Source organism: Schistocerca piceifrons, chromosome 5 (assembly GCF_021461385.2).
Source record: "Schistocerca piceifrons isolate TAMUIC-IGC-003096 chromosome 5, iqSchPice1.1, whole genome shotgun sequence".
In the NCBI taxonomy this organism is placed as follows: domain Eukaryota; kingdom Metazoa; phylum Arthropoda; class Insecta; order Orthoptera; family Acrididae; genus Schistocerca; species Schistocerca piceifrons.
Window position 1 is genome coordinate 588,330,023 of NC_060142.1, and position 16,425 is coordinate 588,346,447.

Genomic DNA, 16,425 nt, shown 5'->3' on the forward strand with positions numbered 1-16,425 from the left:
AGAATTAGAAAGGTAGCAGAACCTTCACTTGAAGAACGACAACATGGATTCAGGGAATACCAAGATACTATGGATCTTATTTTTGCAGTATGAATGTCGACAGGAAAGTATTGGGAATATGGAAGAAATCTCATGATTGTACTTTCCATTGAAAAAGTGTATGGTTTGGTTGGTTGGTTTGGGGAAGGAGACCAGACAGCGTGGTCATCGGTCTCATCGGATTTGGGAAGGATGGGGAAGGAAGTCGGCCGTGCCCTTTCAGAGGAACCATCCCGGCATTTGCCTGGAGTGATTTAGGGAAATCACGGAAAACCTAAATCGGGATGGCCGGACGCGGGATTGAACCGTCGTCCTTCCGAATGCGAGTCCAGTGTCTAACCACTGCGCCACCTCACTCGGTGAAAAAGTGTACGACAGTGTTCCTCAAAACAAGATAAGGGAATGTTTGGATGTCCTAAAGGTGCCAAAGTACCTTATTGACAAAGACAAGATGCTATACCAAAAGTGATACAGTTGTGTCCAGACAGGTTTCAAACAAAGAGAAGTGTCCAACATGGAAGTGCCCTATCACCACTCATGTTTGTAATTCCAATGGACAAGATCATAAAATCTGTCAAGAAAGTTGACATGAAACTGAATGCCCAGTTTTTTGATGATGATTTGATAGTATGGGGAGAGATAAAAGCTGAAGCACAGAATAAATTTAATGATTGGAACAACACATTCAAAAATTTTGGACTGAAAACAAGTAAAACAAAGACAGTAGAAATGACTATCATCAGGCAATGAATAACCTCAAATATATTTCTAGAAGGAGCCAAAGTAGAATCTGTTTCACATTTCAAGTACCTAGGAAGCATGACCTCAAAAGACAATACCGTTAAGCAGGAAATATTTAGCAGGACACATAAAGCATCGAATGTTTACAGCCAAATCAGAACTCTTCTCTGGGATGATAAAATTCCATGAAAATCAAAAGAGACCGTGCACAACATCTATTATGTACCAGTCCTAACATATGGTTTACAAACATGGACCCTACTAAACAAAGAATTCAGGCAACAGAAATAAGATTCATTAGAACTATGAATCAAACAACTAGAAAGGATAAAATCAGGAATGAAGTGAACAGAAAAGTAGCTGGTATTTACATTCCTGTTACCAGTGTCATAAAGAAATGCAGGCTTCAGAGGTATGGGCACATAATGAGAATGAACAGCCAAAGACGTGCCAAAAGGTATTTCAAGCCGAGCCTCGTTAGGAAGAAGAACACAGGAAAGACCAAGAAAATGCTGGATAGAGACAGTAAGGTCAGATGTGGAGAGTAAAGGACACAAAGGGGGTGGTGTCCTGGAACAGAAGATCTGTGAAGACAGAGCGAGATGGCAAGCGCTTGTACACCACACCCAGGAAACTGGAGTTGGAAAATGATGATGACGAAAAATACTCAGCATAGAGGAGATGCTGAGTTGCAGACAACAAAAAGACTGATTAAAACTGTGTGCCCGACCGAGACTCGAACTCGGGACCTTTGCCTTTCGCGGGCAAGTGCTCTACCAGGAAGTTTCATATCAGCGCACACTCCGCTGCAGAGTGAAAATCTCATTCTAGAAACATCCCCCAGGCTGTGGCTAAGCCATGTCTCTGCTATATCCTTTCTTTCAGGAGTGCTAGTTCTGCAAGGTTCGCAGGAGAGCTTCTGTAAAGTTTCGAAGGTAGGAGACGAGGTACTGGCAGAAGTAAAGCTGTGAGTACCGGGCGTGAGTTGTGCTTCGGTAGCTCAGATGGTAGAGCACTTGCCCGCGAAAGGCAAAGATCCCGGGTTCGAGTCTCGGTCGGGCACACAGTTTTAATCTACCAGGAAGTTTCATATCAGCGCACACTACACAGCAGAGTGAAAATCTCATTCTGGGAACAAAAAGACTGTCACAATATAAGCTTTCGCCCAACAAGGTCTTTGTTGAAAATAGAAACACACACACACACACATATGCAAATGCGACTCACGCACACAAGACTGCAGCCTCTGGCAGCTGAAGCCAGACTTAATAATGTTGTTACATTCCATCCTGGATTTTCCATTGTTTGATTTTTGTCGTAAAAGATATACTGAGTTTCAAATATTACATACGGTCAGATTTTTTATACTTTGATGACAAACAATTTTGTGGTGGTTAACACTGTTTGACATCTTAAGGTATCAATTACAGTGATGATATGAAGATGGTTGTTGGTCAGTCAGACTGGTTACCTAAACACAGGTTGATGTGTTGTTTACCTGAAAATGTAAATTTCTGCAAACATTCTCTATAAGGCTGTCAAAGGGAGGAAGGTCAAAAGTTTATGATCTTATCAGTATTAAAGTTATTAAAGAGAAATAACCTGCTAAGCAGGAGGAGGCTGGGAGAAAGCAGCTGTGGTATGTTCAAGTAATTGATTTATGCAAATCACAGGAAACATAAATCGAGATAAGCAATTGGACATCTTTCCCTTAAATGAGACGTGTTCCAACCACTGGACCAATTCCGTACCCTAGACAATCGTGGTGAGGGTGTATTGATAGAAACTCTGCTAACTCAATTCCCATGTGCTGACAAATAATTATAAGAAGTAGATGTTATGATATATTTTCTCTTTAATCCGTACTGTGCCGATTTAAATTGCCCTGTGTTAAAAGAACAACTAGTTTCACTTCTTTCCCTACCCCCCTGGTAAGTCACATCATCTTTGTTTTTAGATATATTTTTCCCACGTGGAATGTTTCTCTCTATTATATCCATATCATTAATTTGAACCCAACAATTACGTTTGTTATTGTCACTGTTGCATTTCGAAATCTTTTCTGTTGTCTTATTTTCTCCCTCTGTTTTTGCCACTAGTTTCACTTTGTATTCACCTTCTCCTTTTTACCGTAATCTACTATACAATTTTATCCCGCCTATATATACTCAATAATACGTAACCCACTTCCAAACCATAAGCAAAAAAAAAAAAATTATTTTTTTTTCCGCTTTCAACACTACCGCTGCTATAAAATCCACCGTTTCTAGTTCACAAACAGTTCCTTTCACCTATTAAACAACCATTTTGGCTGGTTCTAATAACTTTCGCTTTATTTCCATTTCCGTTTTTCCCACATCACTGATCATTTTTAGCCGCTTCCCACAGGTTTTAACGTCATTATTTCTTCATCAAACAATTGTTAGCCTCATTTTCATAATCTGGCACCACAAATCCTTTTAATACATTTACACGCAGTTTTTTTTCGAAATTTTCCTGAATTTCTCCACCTTTTAACGTGTTTTGGCGGCAACACAACCACCTAACCTTTGTGCACATCATTGTCTACCAACCCAAGTTCACCAAAGGATCAACATAGCCCAGCTTTAACCAACACTTTTTCGCCTTTTTTGACACCAGATCTCCAGTTGCTTTCTAGTTCACCTGTATCTCTCCCCATATTTTTTATTTTCATTTTCATTTCAGCCTCATGTTACACTTTCCACCTTCTAATACCATGTCACCCTCACAACACCCCCACAACAACCCCCGACCCCATTAAGTTGTACTTACATTCCCTCCGCAAACATGCCTTCGCCCTAGCCAGGTTACGCTCCCATATTTTATTTTCTCAGGCTTGTCTGACATTTGGCATTACCCCCAAAGGCCTCACACTTAAAGTTCCCATCTCTGGCTGCAACCCTTCTTTCCATCAGTCCCTATACTAATTCCAAACTGAACAATCCATTGCCCTCACCCACCTAATCCTTCACCTACACATTAACTCAGCCAATGAACAGACCCGTCAACTCCTATCCTTAATAAAAGTCCTCAGTCTTTCCTCTCACACATCCACAACGGCTGTTCAGAGCATCCTCCTACAGGCCAACCGCAAATTAGAACGGCATGACACCCTCCACCTCAAAAAACTATCCAATCTCCTGGTTTCCCACCTCTGGAAAGGCAATTCACTCACCCTTCACAACCTTTCCAACAAACCTCAACCTCCTCTCATTGCACACCAACCCAGTCTCTCCCATCTACTCAATCTCCCACTTCCAGCTCCACTCCCTCCAAAACCTCAAAATTCCAATCAACGCAATCTGGAACCACAACACCCCAATTCAGTAGTTAACCTTTCCTCCAAACCTCTCTCCCAATCCGAAACCTCTGTCCTATCCAAAGGCCTCACCTTCAGCCCCACTCCCAGATTCAACCAAACAGCCCTTGTCAAAGATTTACTGTCCTACACTCGTACTCTCTGCTGGAAATATCACTTTGTCATGAAGAAAAATGATCCTAATCCTACTCCTAATGATCCAAATCCCCAAGACACTATCCAAATTGAACCCTGCCTGGAACAGTTCCGTCCTCCGTCACAGTGGGACCCACCTCCTCTTCCTCAAAATCACCCTCTCCAAACCTTCCAGGAATTTCCGACTTCCAGCCTTGCCTCTCAATCCTTCTTAAAAAACCTTAATCCTACTTCCAACATCACCACTGCTGAAGCCCAGGCTATCCGTGATCTGAAGGCTGACCGATCCATTGTCATTCTTCCGGCGGACAAGGGTTCCACGACCGTGGTACTTGATCGTCGGGAGAATGTGGCTGAGGGACTACGTCAGCTTTCAGACAACACCACATACAAAGTTTGCCAAGGTAATCCCATTCCTGATGTCCAGGCAGAGCTTCAAGGAATCCTCAGAACCTTAGGCCCCCTACAAAACCTTTCACTTGACTCCATCAACCTCCTGACCACACCGACACCCTGCACCCCTACCTTCTACTTTCTTCCTAAAATTCACAAACCCAATCATCCCAGCCGCCCCATTGTAGCTGGTTACCAAGCCCCCACAGAACGTATCTCTGCCTACGTAGATCAACACCTTCAACCCATTACATGCAGTCTCCCATCCTTCATCAAAGACACCAACCACTTTCTCGAACACCTGGAATCCTTACCCAATCTTTTACCCCTGGAAACCATCCTTGTAACCATTGATACCACTTCCTTATACACAAATATTCCGCACGTCTAGGGCCTCGCTGCGATGGAGCACTTCCTTTCACGCTGATCACCTGCCACCCTACCTAAAACCTCTTTCCTCATTACCTTAGCCAGCTTCATCCTTACCCACAACTTTTTCACTTTTGAAGGCCGGGACATACCAACAATTAAAGGGAACAGTCATGGGTACCAGGATGGCCCCCTCGTACGCCAACCTATTCATGGGTCTCTTAGAGGAAGCCTTCTTGGTTACCCAGGCCTGCCAACCCAAAGTTTGGCACAGATTTATTGATGACATCTTCATGATCTGGACTCACAGTGAAGAAGAACTCCAGAATTTCCTCTCCAACCTCAACTCCTTTGGTTCCATCAGATTCACCTGGTCCTACTCCAAATCCCATGCCACTTTCCTTGACGTTGACCTCCATCTGTCCAATGGCCAGCTTCACACGTCCGTCCACATCAAACCCACCAACAAGCAACAGTACCTCCATTATGATAGCTGCCACCCATTCCACATCAAACGGTCCCTTCCCTACAGCCTAGGTCTTCGTGGCAAACAAATCTGTTCCAGTCCGGAATCCCTGAACCATTACACCAACAATCTGAAAACAGCTTTCGCATCCCGCAACTACCCTCCCAACCTGGTACAGAAGCAAATAACCAGAGCCACTTCCTCATCCCCTCAAGCCCAGAACCTCCCACAGAACAACCACAGAAGTGCCCCACTTGTGACAGGATACTTTCCGGGACTGGATCAGACTCTGAATGTGGCTCTCCAGCAGGGATACGACTTCCTCAAATCCTGCCCTGAAACGAGATCCATCCTTCATGAAATCCTCCCCACTCCTCCAAGAGCGTCTTTCCGCCATCCACCTAACCTTCGTAACCTCTTAGTTCATCCCTATGAAATCCCCAAACCACCTTCTCTACCCTCTGGCTCCTATCCTTGTAACCGCCCCCGGTGTAAAACCTGTCCCATGCACCCTCCCACCACCACCTACTCCAGTCCTGTAACCCGGAAGGTGTACATGATCAAAGGCAGAGCCACGTGTGAAAGCACCCACGTGATTTACCAACTGACCTGCCTACACTGTGAAGCTTTCTATGTGGGAATGACCAGCAACAAACTGTCCATTCGCATGAATGGACACAGGCAGACAGTGTTTGTTGGTAATGAGGATCACCCTGTGGCTAAATATGCCTTGGTGCACGGCCAGCACATCTTGGCACAGTGTTACACTGTCCGGGTTATCTGGATACTTCCCACTAACACCATCCTGTCAGAACTCCGGAGATGGGAACTTGCCCTTCAGTATATCCTCTCTTCTCGTTATCCGCCAGGCCTCAACCTCCGCTAATTTCAAGTTGCTGCCGCTCATACCTCACTTGTCTTTCAACAACATCTTTGCCTCTGTACTTCTGCCTCGACTGACATCTCTGCCAAAACTCTTTGCCTTTACAAATGTCTGCTTGTGTCTGTGTATGTGCGGTTGGATACGGGTGTGTGTGCGAGTGTACACCTGTCCTTTTTCCCCCTAAGGTAAGTCTTTCCGCTCCCGGGATTGGAATGACTCCTTACCCTCTCCCTTAAAACCCATATCCTTTCGTCTTTCCCTCTCCTTCCCTCTTTCCTGATGAAGCAACCATTGGTTGCGACAGCTTGAATTTTGTGTGTATGTTTGTGTTTGTTTGTGTGTCTATCAACCTGCGAGCACTTTCGTTTGGTAAGTCACATCATCTTTGTTTATATATATATATATATATATCTAAAAACAAAGATGATGTGACTTACCAAACGAAAGTGCTGGCAGGTCAATAGACACACAAACAAACACAAAAATACACACAACAACAAACGGTTGCTTCATCAGGAAAGAGGGAAGGACGAAAGGATGTGGTGTGTGTGTGTGTGTGTGTGTGTGTGTGTGTGTGTGTGTGTGTGTGTGTGTGCGTGCGCGTGAGAGAGAGAGAATATATCTTGACTTAACATTGGAAGAATTCAGCCATATTTCTTGAAACATAATCTCTTTTTCCCAGTACTTCATGAAAAAAAGATGTTACTTACCCTCCAAGGAACTTACGACATTTCTTGCATTCTTTGCTATGACTTTTATCCACTCATAACCATGTTTAACAACAATATCAATGGACAGTTTTTTAGTGCCTGTTTCAAGTTCCACTGAAAATGCTTCAAGAACTGCAGTAATATCATCATGAAGTTTCATCACAGATATTAATGCCTCATACCAAGTAATGTTGGATGTCAGAGCATGCTCCATTTTTGCATGCCCTGAATTCAAAACCTGGAACATTTTGACAGCTTCATAATAAAAATATAAAAAGAATAATTTGTTAGACAACTAATAAGCTCATTATTGTAAATTAAGTTTTACACCATGTATTGCTTAATCTTTGTTAGACTTGAATATCAGCCTTTTCACCACAAATATTGCATTAATACAGTATAGAGATTAAGCTTCTATGATCTGCTTGTCTTTTGTAAGTGAAATATTTTTTAAACCCAGTACACATGAAGTAAATAGCCGTTACAATACAGCTTCAAGTATCTTTACATATTCCTCTGTTGGTGATTATTATTATTTTTTAATGACATTCATTCACCAGGTATTGTGATTGAATTATCATACTGTAATGTAGAAGGTATACTGTGGGGATTTTCTGTAACTTTGGTAAAGCTTTTCACAGTGTAAAACTTAACACATTAGCACAAAAACTCACTCCCACATGACATCAAAAACAAACCACTACATTGGCCTGGATTTCACTTAAATAACAGGAAACAAAGAGTTGCCTTAACAGGTGCCGGTGAAAGAACAAAATCAGAATGCTGTACTGTTATGTATGGCATTCGCTGGGGCTGGATTGCTGGACCACTGATCTTCATGGTGTACATTAATGATCTACCAGCATCAGCTAATAACAAAGCAAATACAATGTTGGCTGCTGCTGATACAAATTACAACTGAAATAATAACACAGCAAGTACACAAAGCAGGTCAAAGCCAATAGTCTATCATTAAACCTTTCAAAAACAACTCTAATGCAGTGTCCAACAGCAAACACACTACCTGTTCTTGAAATAAATATTTTTGAGGAAAAAACTTAAAAACTCGACATATAATTTCTAGGCATATAAATAGATAATTGGTTATGATGGAATGAATATATTAAGCACCTGCTCAAGAAACTAATATCAGTAGTGTTTTGCACTAAGAAATGTTTTACCCCATATTGAGAGAGAAATAATAATTGAGTCATATTTTGGAGATTTACTCTATCTTTCCTCTAATGTATAATATTCCGGGTAAATGCTGCAAAATTGAAACTCATTTTTAGACTACAAAAAAGAGCTGTGAGGTTGATCTGTGAAGTTACAAATTGGACAGCTACTTACTGATGACATTTGCAATCAACAGTAAAACATTTTTCCAAACTAACTGTGACATTCACAAACAAAAGACAATGCAGATGCAAAGCCTTCACAAAGACTCAATAACTAAAAATGTTTTACAAAGAGATGACCAGTTTCTGTGGCTTAAATAACAAATTTGTGTAAAAATAGCTACTGGCTTACTTTTTAAAAAAATTTAACATACCACAGATGATGCAGTGGTGTTGTATACTGTGAGTGCATTTATAATACTACATGCCCTATATTAATTCTTTATATTTTTTTAAAAAAGGAAGGTAATAGAAATTTTTACATTACTTTGTTACTTAAGGTAATTTTTTTTGTTCTCAGACCCGAAGGTAGTAGTTAAGCTACTGAGACTGGTCATCACTTTGTAAAAAACTTTTAATGTAAAATGTGACTGAGATAATATATAGAAAATTTTTGATTGTATTAAAAAGTTTTACTGGAAGTTTTTGAAATTTCTATATTTTACATTTGATTATCTGCTTATGATTGCTTTCTCCTATTCTGTCAATGTCAGATATATTCAGACTCGCTAATTCTCAATATAGTATGAAAAGCAGTTATCTAGTCTGGAATATGGATTTACAATAAACTTCCACTGAACACAAACATGGACACTGACAACCCTTATATGATTAACAGCAAGCTGAAACAATTCCTCAAGCTATATGATATGTAAAACATATATCATATTATAACTGATATTCTAATATTGCTTGTTGTGATGTATATAATACTGCGTGCCTTATACGTACAAATTGGGCAAAATAAAATGGGTCCAAAAGTGTTAATGGTAACTGGTATGTCCAGAAACCGGTTAATCCATATGTGGATCAACTCACAGAAGATAAATGACTGTATGGATATTTTCAGCAAAATATAGCAACAGCATGTACCACCTTGGCAACCTAGTAAAGAGTGCAGGAGGTGTTTTTGGTGAACGGAATACAATCAAAAGAGACAATGAAGTCTCCTGCCCATCTCAATCACCTGACCTCTCCCCCTGTGATTTATACATGTGGTGCAAAACTTAAGGGTCAGGTTCACTCACGTAATCCTCACATACTGCAAGAGCTACAGCAGAACACTGAAAATGATACTGCTCCTATCCCCCAGGCAGACCTGTTATGTGTGTGTCACAGTTTGATAAATCAAGTACAGTACTCTGTCAGTATTATCAATGACTATTTCCAGGTTCTTCTGTGATATTTATTAATGAGGGTCAGTCCTGCATCAGTTTTATTGCAAATATTTTCTGGACCAGTTTATTTTGACCACCTTGTTGTAGAAGCCCTGGGTGGATGGCCTCAACAGTGACAGGGTCGAGTTAAGGTGGTGGGTTGATATCAGGGTGTTGTCTGGTGGTGACTCAGGAGACCACCATAAACAGTCACCAGTTTTATTAGAAAACAAGCTCAGCACTTGTAGTGTCCTTCCACAGTAGCAAACTGCCTCGGTGCATGTGGACAGTAGTGCGGAGGCAACAAGAAGCAGCCAGCAGTCAGATGGTGGCCAGGTCAGAATGCTGGCATGAGACGGCTGTGGCAGCACACACACCATCCCATCACAGATCTGCAGCTTGGGGCAAGGTGCACCTGCAGACACAAAATCCCACTATGATTCTTGCAAAGGAAGATAGCCAAGCCACTGGTGATGGTATCTGTCCTTGTGGGTGGTGCCTTATGGTGTCAGTTTGCTAGCACAAGTACAGGCAGCTGCACTGCTCCATTCATGAAATGAATGGCTGCCCTCCTAGGTAGAAGTCCAGTTGTAGCTGAAGTGCGCCCTGAGGTGGCCAAACAGGCAGAAGGCACCAAGTCCAATGGAGTGGACTTTAAACCAGAAGTCAACTTTTCGGTCATGGAACCCAGGGCTCATGATTTACATCTACATCTACATAAATACTCTGCAAGCCAACCTGCAAAGCGTGGCACAGGGTACCCTGTCCTATTACTTGTCATTTCCTTTATTGTTCCACTTGCAAATAGAGTGAGGGAAAAATGACTATCTGTATGTCTCTGTATGAGCCGAAAATTCTCGCATCTTAGCTTCGTGGTCCTTAGGTGGAATGCATGCTGGTGGCAGTAGAATTGTTCGGCAGTCACAAATGCTGGTTCTCTAAATTTTCTCAACAGTGTTTCTCTGAAAGAACATCACCTTCCCTCCAGGGATACCCATTTCAGTTCTGGGTGCATCTCAGCTTACATGTTGTTCAAACCCACCAGTAGCAAATGTAGCAGTCTGCTTGTGTGTTGCTTCAATATCTTCCTTAAATCTGACCTGGTACAGATCCCAAACACTCGAGCAGTACTCAAGAATAGGTTGCATCAGCATCCTACATGCAGTCTCCTTTACAGGTGAACCACATTTTCCTAAAATTATTCCGATACACCGAAGTCAACCATTCACCTTCCCTACCAATCCTGTGGTTGGCACTGAGAGACTGTAATCCCTTTGCTAAAAATTATGGATATTTATACAGGTCCACTGCCCACTAGTTGTGCCAACACATTGCTTCCAACCAAATACATGGAAACAAGGTGAGAAGGTGTGTCAACTCGCTTGTTATTGGCATGGTTGGTTTGTCTTTCTGTTGCATCACTGGTACTGTGAGTGCTGGCCCCTGGTCCACAATATGGAAACAGGCTGGTGATATTGCTGCATCTCCTGCTATGGTGTTTGTCTCATTCTGCACCTACTGGCATCTGTGGTCCATTAGTGGTAGCTGTAGCAGTGCTGCTATTTTACTTAGTAGTGCCAAAAAATAACAGCACCACTACATTACATCCCTCCTCTAGCAGACCCAGTCCCTGAATCTTAGCTCAGGGTAGTTATGTAAAGACTCAGCATATACTTCCACAGTGGTGTACAATGCATTTTTCTTATGTCCATTCTGTTTGAACCACAAGGTTAAGCCTATAGCATCAGCCCACTGGCTTTGTATTTACATGATCTACAATTTTCTTAAGTAATAATTTACCAACTAAAAGAATAATGCTACCAAAATCCTCTCTTCCGTTGGATATCCCTTAACAGTCCTTAGTACAATCTTCCATTTATTTAACTGGATAACCTTAATTACGAATGCACATAACACTATCACTAGCTGCAATAAATACAAATCAAACTAAAAGTAACACTGTTAGACTCTTCCACTCTTACAAATTCTCATAACATTTCGTTTCTCATTTAATCATATTCTGCACCCAACAGGTTGTCCATTTTACTAGTATCTGGTGTATGGGAATCACATTGGTGAATGGCTCTCCACCTAAGGTAGATGAAGAGTACAGAGAACTGAGTAAGGTGCTGGATATGGTGATGCTCATTGCCACAACTGAATGATGGTTGCCTTGGTATTGCTGTATGTGCTGCAGCATCTGATTCGCAGAAATACGCCTCTCCTGGGATGGAGGTGGTTCATGGAGAGAATGAGGTTAGGTTCCAGAGAACTATGCAGGTAAGTCAGGTTCTGCACTAGGAGTACCCTTAATGGTTAATTCAGCCAGTACAACAGTGGCCAAGTTATGTTCATCCTGGTGATTGGCCAGATGCTGGAGAGTCACTCCCACTATATCACAAGTTGTCCTGTTGATCAGCAACCTACTGCTGTGCAGCTCCAATCACATTGCCCCTCCCAGTCTCCCTTCCGTGTAGCAAATTGCTACTGCTACCATGGCATCATACACTGAGTATATCCGATGTAGCCCCACTAGTTAACATAGGGTTGTGGCTCCAGGACATCCCAGGAGCACCCCTGGCTGTCCATCTCACCTAAGAACAACTAAACCTCCTATGTGCCCATGCCAGTCTGGATCACTCTGGTAAATTCCATAACTGTCAGAGAGAACAAGTGACCAAATTCATGACCAGGTCAACACCGGCCCTGGTAAGCAGTTCGCCAACCATCTACAGGGAGCAGCATGTCACAGCCATTATGTCATCTGTCCATTTCCTGCAGGCAGGGCTACCTGTGAAAGCAGTCATGTGATTCACAAACTAAGCTGCAACCACTGTGCTGCTTTCTACATGGGCATGAGAACGAACATGCTGTTCCTTTGGACATGCAAGCACATCATAAGGAACACTGCACCGTACTTCTGAACAACACAGGCACTTCAATAGCATATTTACTCACTGACACCAGAAAGGCAACCTTCAATTACAATGTCTCATCCCCTGGGAATATACATAATGAATGTTTGCATTAAGATTGTAGACAAACAGTTGATGACATGGAGCTTTTTGATCTGCCCTTGGAGCATGCTAGGGTAGTCAAATGTTAAGGTGACTGCTTGTGGTAAGTGGGAAATCTGGGTTTGACTTCTGGTCTGACACATATTTTCAATGTCATCAATCCTTCATACAGCTGATGGTTGTCCATAATCCTCTAGAGATGATAGTTGTCCATAATCCACTTAAAGTATGCAAACATGCTGTATATCTGCATGAATGGCCATAAACATACCACCTGCCGAATACAATGTGCTCAATTCAATGACAGTCTGTGTCACCTGGATCCTTCCTACCAACACAAGCTTTTCTGAATTCTGCAGGTGGGGACTCACCCTGCAATATACCCTACGTTTCCATAAACCCTCTGACATCAACCTTCACTATTCCCTTTCCATTACTCACCTACCACCTTCCTTACTCCCAACTCCAGCACTACATAGCCTTCCATTCCACCAATGCTCTGGGCTTATTCTAGTCTGTGCATTGTACACTGTCGGCTATGTATAGCTTGACTATCACTTGGTATCATGATCTCATCTGCAGCCGGCCCTTTTGTCTTGTGGCTTCACCAGTTTCTCACTTGGGTACTGACGCATACAGTGATATCTCGCTACTCGTACATATGGCAATCTTTTTAAGCCACTTATTATTTTCTGCTGCTTGGGCAGATCCTTATACCAAACTTCCTATTCCAAAGTCACTAAGGTATGAGTTAACAGAAGCACAAAGGCATCCAGTGAAGCAGTGATTGCAGTGTAAGCAGTAATGTCTCTTCACAGTCAGAATAATTATGCAAACAGATAATTTTTCAGTCTTTGCCAGCATTGTTATACAAAGAAATTTCTATTTTTTCCCCTATTTTAAAGACAAGGTGAAGTTAAAGTTTCACATTACAAATTTCACACACTATTGTCTCAAAACCTTTAAGTAAAAGTATTTAGGTGGAATAAAGATGCTGAAAAATATCTGTCTTAAATACAGGGTGAGTCACATAAGATGTAACACCCCTTTTATTTCAGGAATTGTTCGAGATATTGAAACAAGGTTTTCAGCAAATGATAGTACACTAAGGGGCTTGTACTTCAGTATGTGATAAAAAGTCCATTAAAAAGACAAGTGCAGTGATATAATGCTAGCTAATTTGAGGCTGAAAATGTTCGCAAAAGAATCTGAGGAACATCCTAAAGTTGAAAGGCAAGTCAGCCAGAATCATCCGCTATTTGTGTTGCACACACGCTACATTGTTGTATCAAGCCTTTCAACTGCTTACTTCTCTTTACTGCAGAACTGGCAGGAAGTATGTTGTCAATCGGCAGGTCATTTTCACTTTGACATTTCTTGCATGCAGAGATGTACATCAGTGAGGAGAAGTTAGACATGCTACTTCTACACAGTAATTGGTGCCATGAGACGTATTGCCAACAAATGTGGGAGCAGCTAGGAGAGTGTCATCTACATCTTGCATCAACATAAATTCCACCCTTATCATCTGTCACTACATCAGGCTCTTGGCAGATGTGATTTTGAAAGTTTTTTGTTGGTTTGCTCTGCATCACTTGGGATATTATACTTTGTTTTTCCCAAATTGTGTGCTCTTTACTGACATTGTAATGCTTATGAAGAACAGTAATGTAAATTTACATGACCTGCACTACCTGGGTAGCTGAAAATGCATCCTGGTTTTGTCAGGTACAACAACTACAATCATGAAGCATAAACCTGTGGTGCAACATCATGGAAAATTCCATTGTGGTACCATATTTCATTCCAGGGATGTTAAATGCAAATACATATGCACATTTTCATATGAACATTCTATCTGTTGTCCCAGAAGTAGTTCCAAGCAATAGTATATGTGGTTCAAACACGATGGCTGCCCAGCATACACTTCCCATGTTGAAATTCAAGTGATGAATGAAAAGTTTCCTGACTGGTGGATAGGACAGAATGCTACAGTACAATGGCTGGCAAGGTCTTTTTATTTGACTCTTCCTGATTTTTTTTTCTATGTGGAGCACTGAAAAATGTAGTTTATCATGAATCTCCAACTACACCAGACAATATGTGCCATCAAATTGCCTCAGCATGCACTGGCCTATCATCCAATGTTTTTCGTCTGTTCACCTATCTTTTGAAAGTGATTGCAAATGTGCACTGCAGTCAACGGTAAGCAATTTGAGCACACACTTAAGTAAAGTGTAACACTATGTTTAGTTGAAAAATGTACTTATTTTGTTGGTGATGTATTCTCACTCATTCTCAATAAACTGTTTAGTTTATTTAAAGCGTATTCCATTCAATTATAATTTCATGTAATATCTGCAGACACATTTGTCTGACAGCAGTTGGTTTACTTTCAGAAGTGTTCTGGTGTCTGCAGATAAAGACCAGACAGACATCATTCTTTCTTTCTTTCCTTCTCCCCCCCCCCCCCTCCCTCCACCCACCACCACCACCAAAATAATAATAATAATCTACTGAAGTTAATATAGTAGTTTCCCTTTCCCATTGAACAGAAGTGTTTATTATTATGGAGTATGAGTGACCGACATTTCTGTTTTGCCCTTGACAAGTAAACACCAGTGGGGAGGGTTAAATGGAAAATAGCATGTCTAAACTCTAGTTTCCACAAAAACCTGGAAATGTACACACATATGAAATAGTTTTTCTAAGCCCCTATTTGATGCACTACAAAATAGCATATGCCGTAGTTCCATATACAAAAATCATGACTGACCCTGTATCTACTTCATATAGGAAATGAGATTGGCATTGACCTGTCATGCTGCATATAACAACAGAGCCTTGCATGAGAGATCTGCTTGGCAGTGTTTACATCACAACAGCTGACTTTGGCCACATTGCTTTCCAATTTTAGAACGTTTCTTGGATTCTTTTGCAAAGAGTTTCAACCTCAGCGTTAACAAGCACTATATCACTGTACTCATCTTTTGAAGCACTTTCGGATGTCACTATAAAAAGTATAACATTCTATTTTAAAAAATCATACTTACTTCAATATCTTGATCAATACAAGAGTTAAGGCACTGTATCACATATAAAAGTACATGCCTCTCAGTGTACTGTCATTTGCCAAAAACCTCGTATCAATACCTGGAACCATTCACAAAATAAAAGCGGTATTACATATTACATGACTCACACTGTATATCATAGAATGCACATAATTCAAGGTACAGAGCAACATTTCTGAAAACAGAATAGACAACATAACTAAATTTGAAAGAAGCCTTACCTTCAGCAATCCATCATGTTACTCTATTTCAATAGCTAATGCCATCAAAAGATATAAATGAAACTTTTTTTCTTTTTCACATGCTACAAGTGAAACATTGACACAAAGACTGTAGGTCTATTGCTTACATGTGTAAAAAAGATGATAAGTCTCTCTCTCTCTCTCTCTCTCTCTCTCTCTCTCTCATCACTTGCCTTCTATGCTTGTGTAACAACTATTTGTAAGAATGGAGTTATATACTGTGTTTTGTCAAAGTTTAATGAGAGCCCATTTGCAGAGAATCATTTAATGATTTTCTGAAAAACATTGTTTGCAATTTCACCAGTTAATTCTTGTCTGTTGAGTGTGATAGCTCTACTTGTATCATCGGCAAAAAGTACCAGCTTTACATCTTTGTGAATATAGAATGGCAAGTCATTAATATACATTAAGAACAGCAGAGGACCAAAGACCGAACCTTGCGGTACCCCATTCTCGATTGTT

The 16,425-nt window shown here is 41.1% G+C and overlaps 1 protein-coding gene across 5 annotated transcripts in view; it reads right to left on the reverse strand.

Moving 5' to 3' along the window:
• LOC124799239 (UPF0415 protein C7orf25 homolog) overlaps positions 1-16,425 on the reverse strand; it is a 180,452-nt gene that overhangs the window by 116,987 nt on the left and 47,040 nt on the right. For 3 of the 5 annotated variants that reach the window (XM_047262784.1, XM_047262779.1, XM_047262782.1), the window contains exon 2: positions 7,077-7,314. In XM_047262784.1, coding sequence (XP_047118740.1) covers positions 7,077-7,290 — 214 coding nt within the window. In that variant the 5' untranslated portion in view covers positions 7,291-7,314. Of the gene's footprint in view, positions 1-7,076; positions 7,315-15,700; positions 15,801-16,425 lie in introns of all 5 variants that reach the window. The other 2 variants (XM_047262780.1, XM_047262781.1) reach the window with 1 other exon arrangement.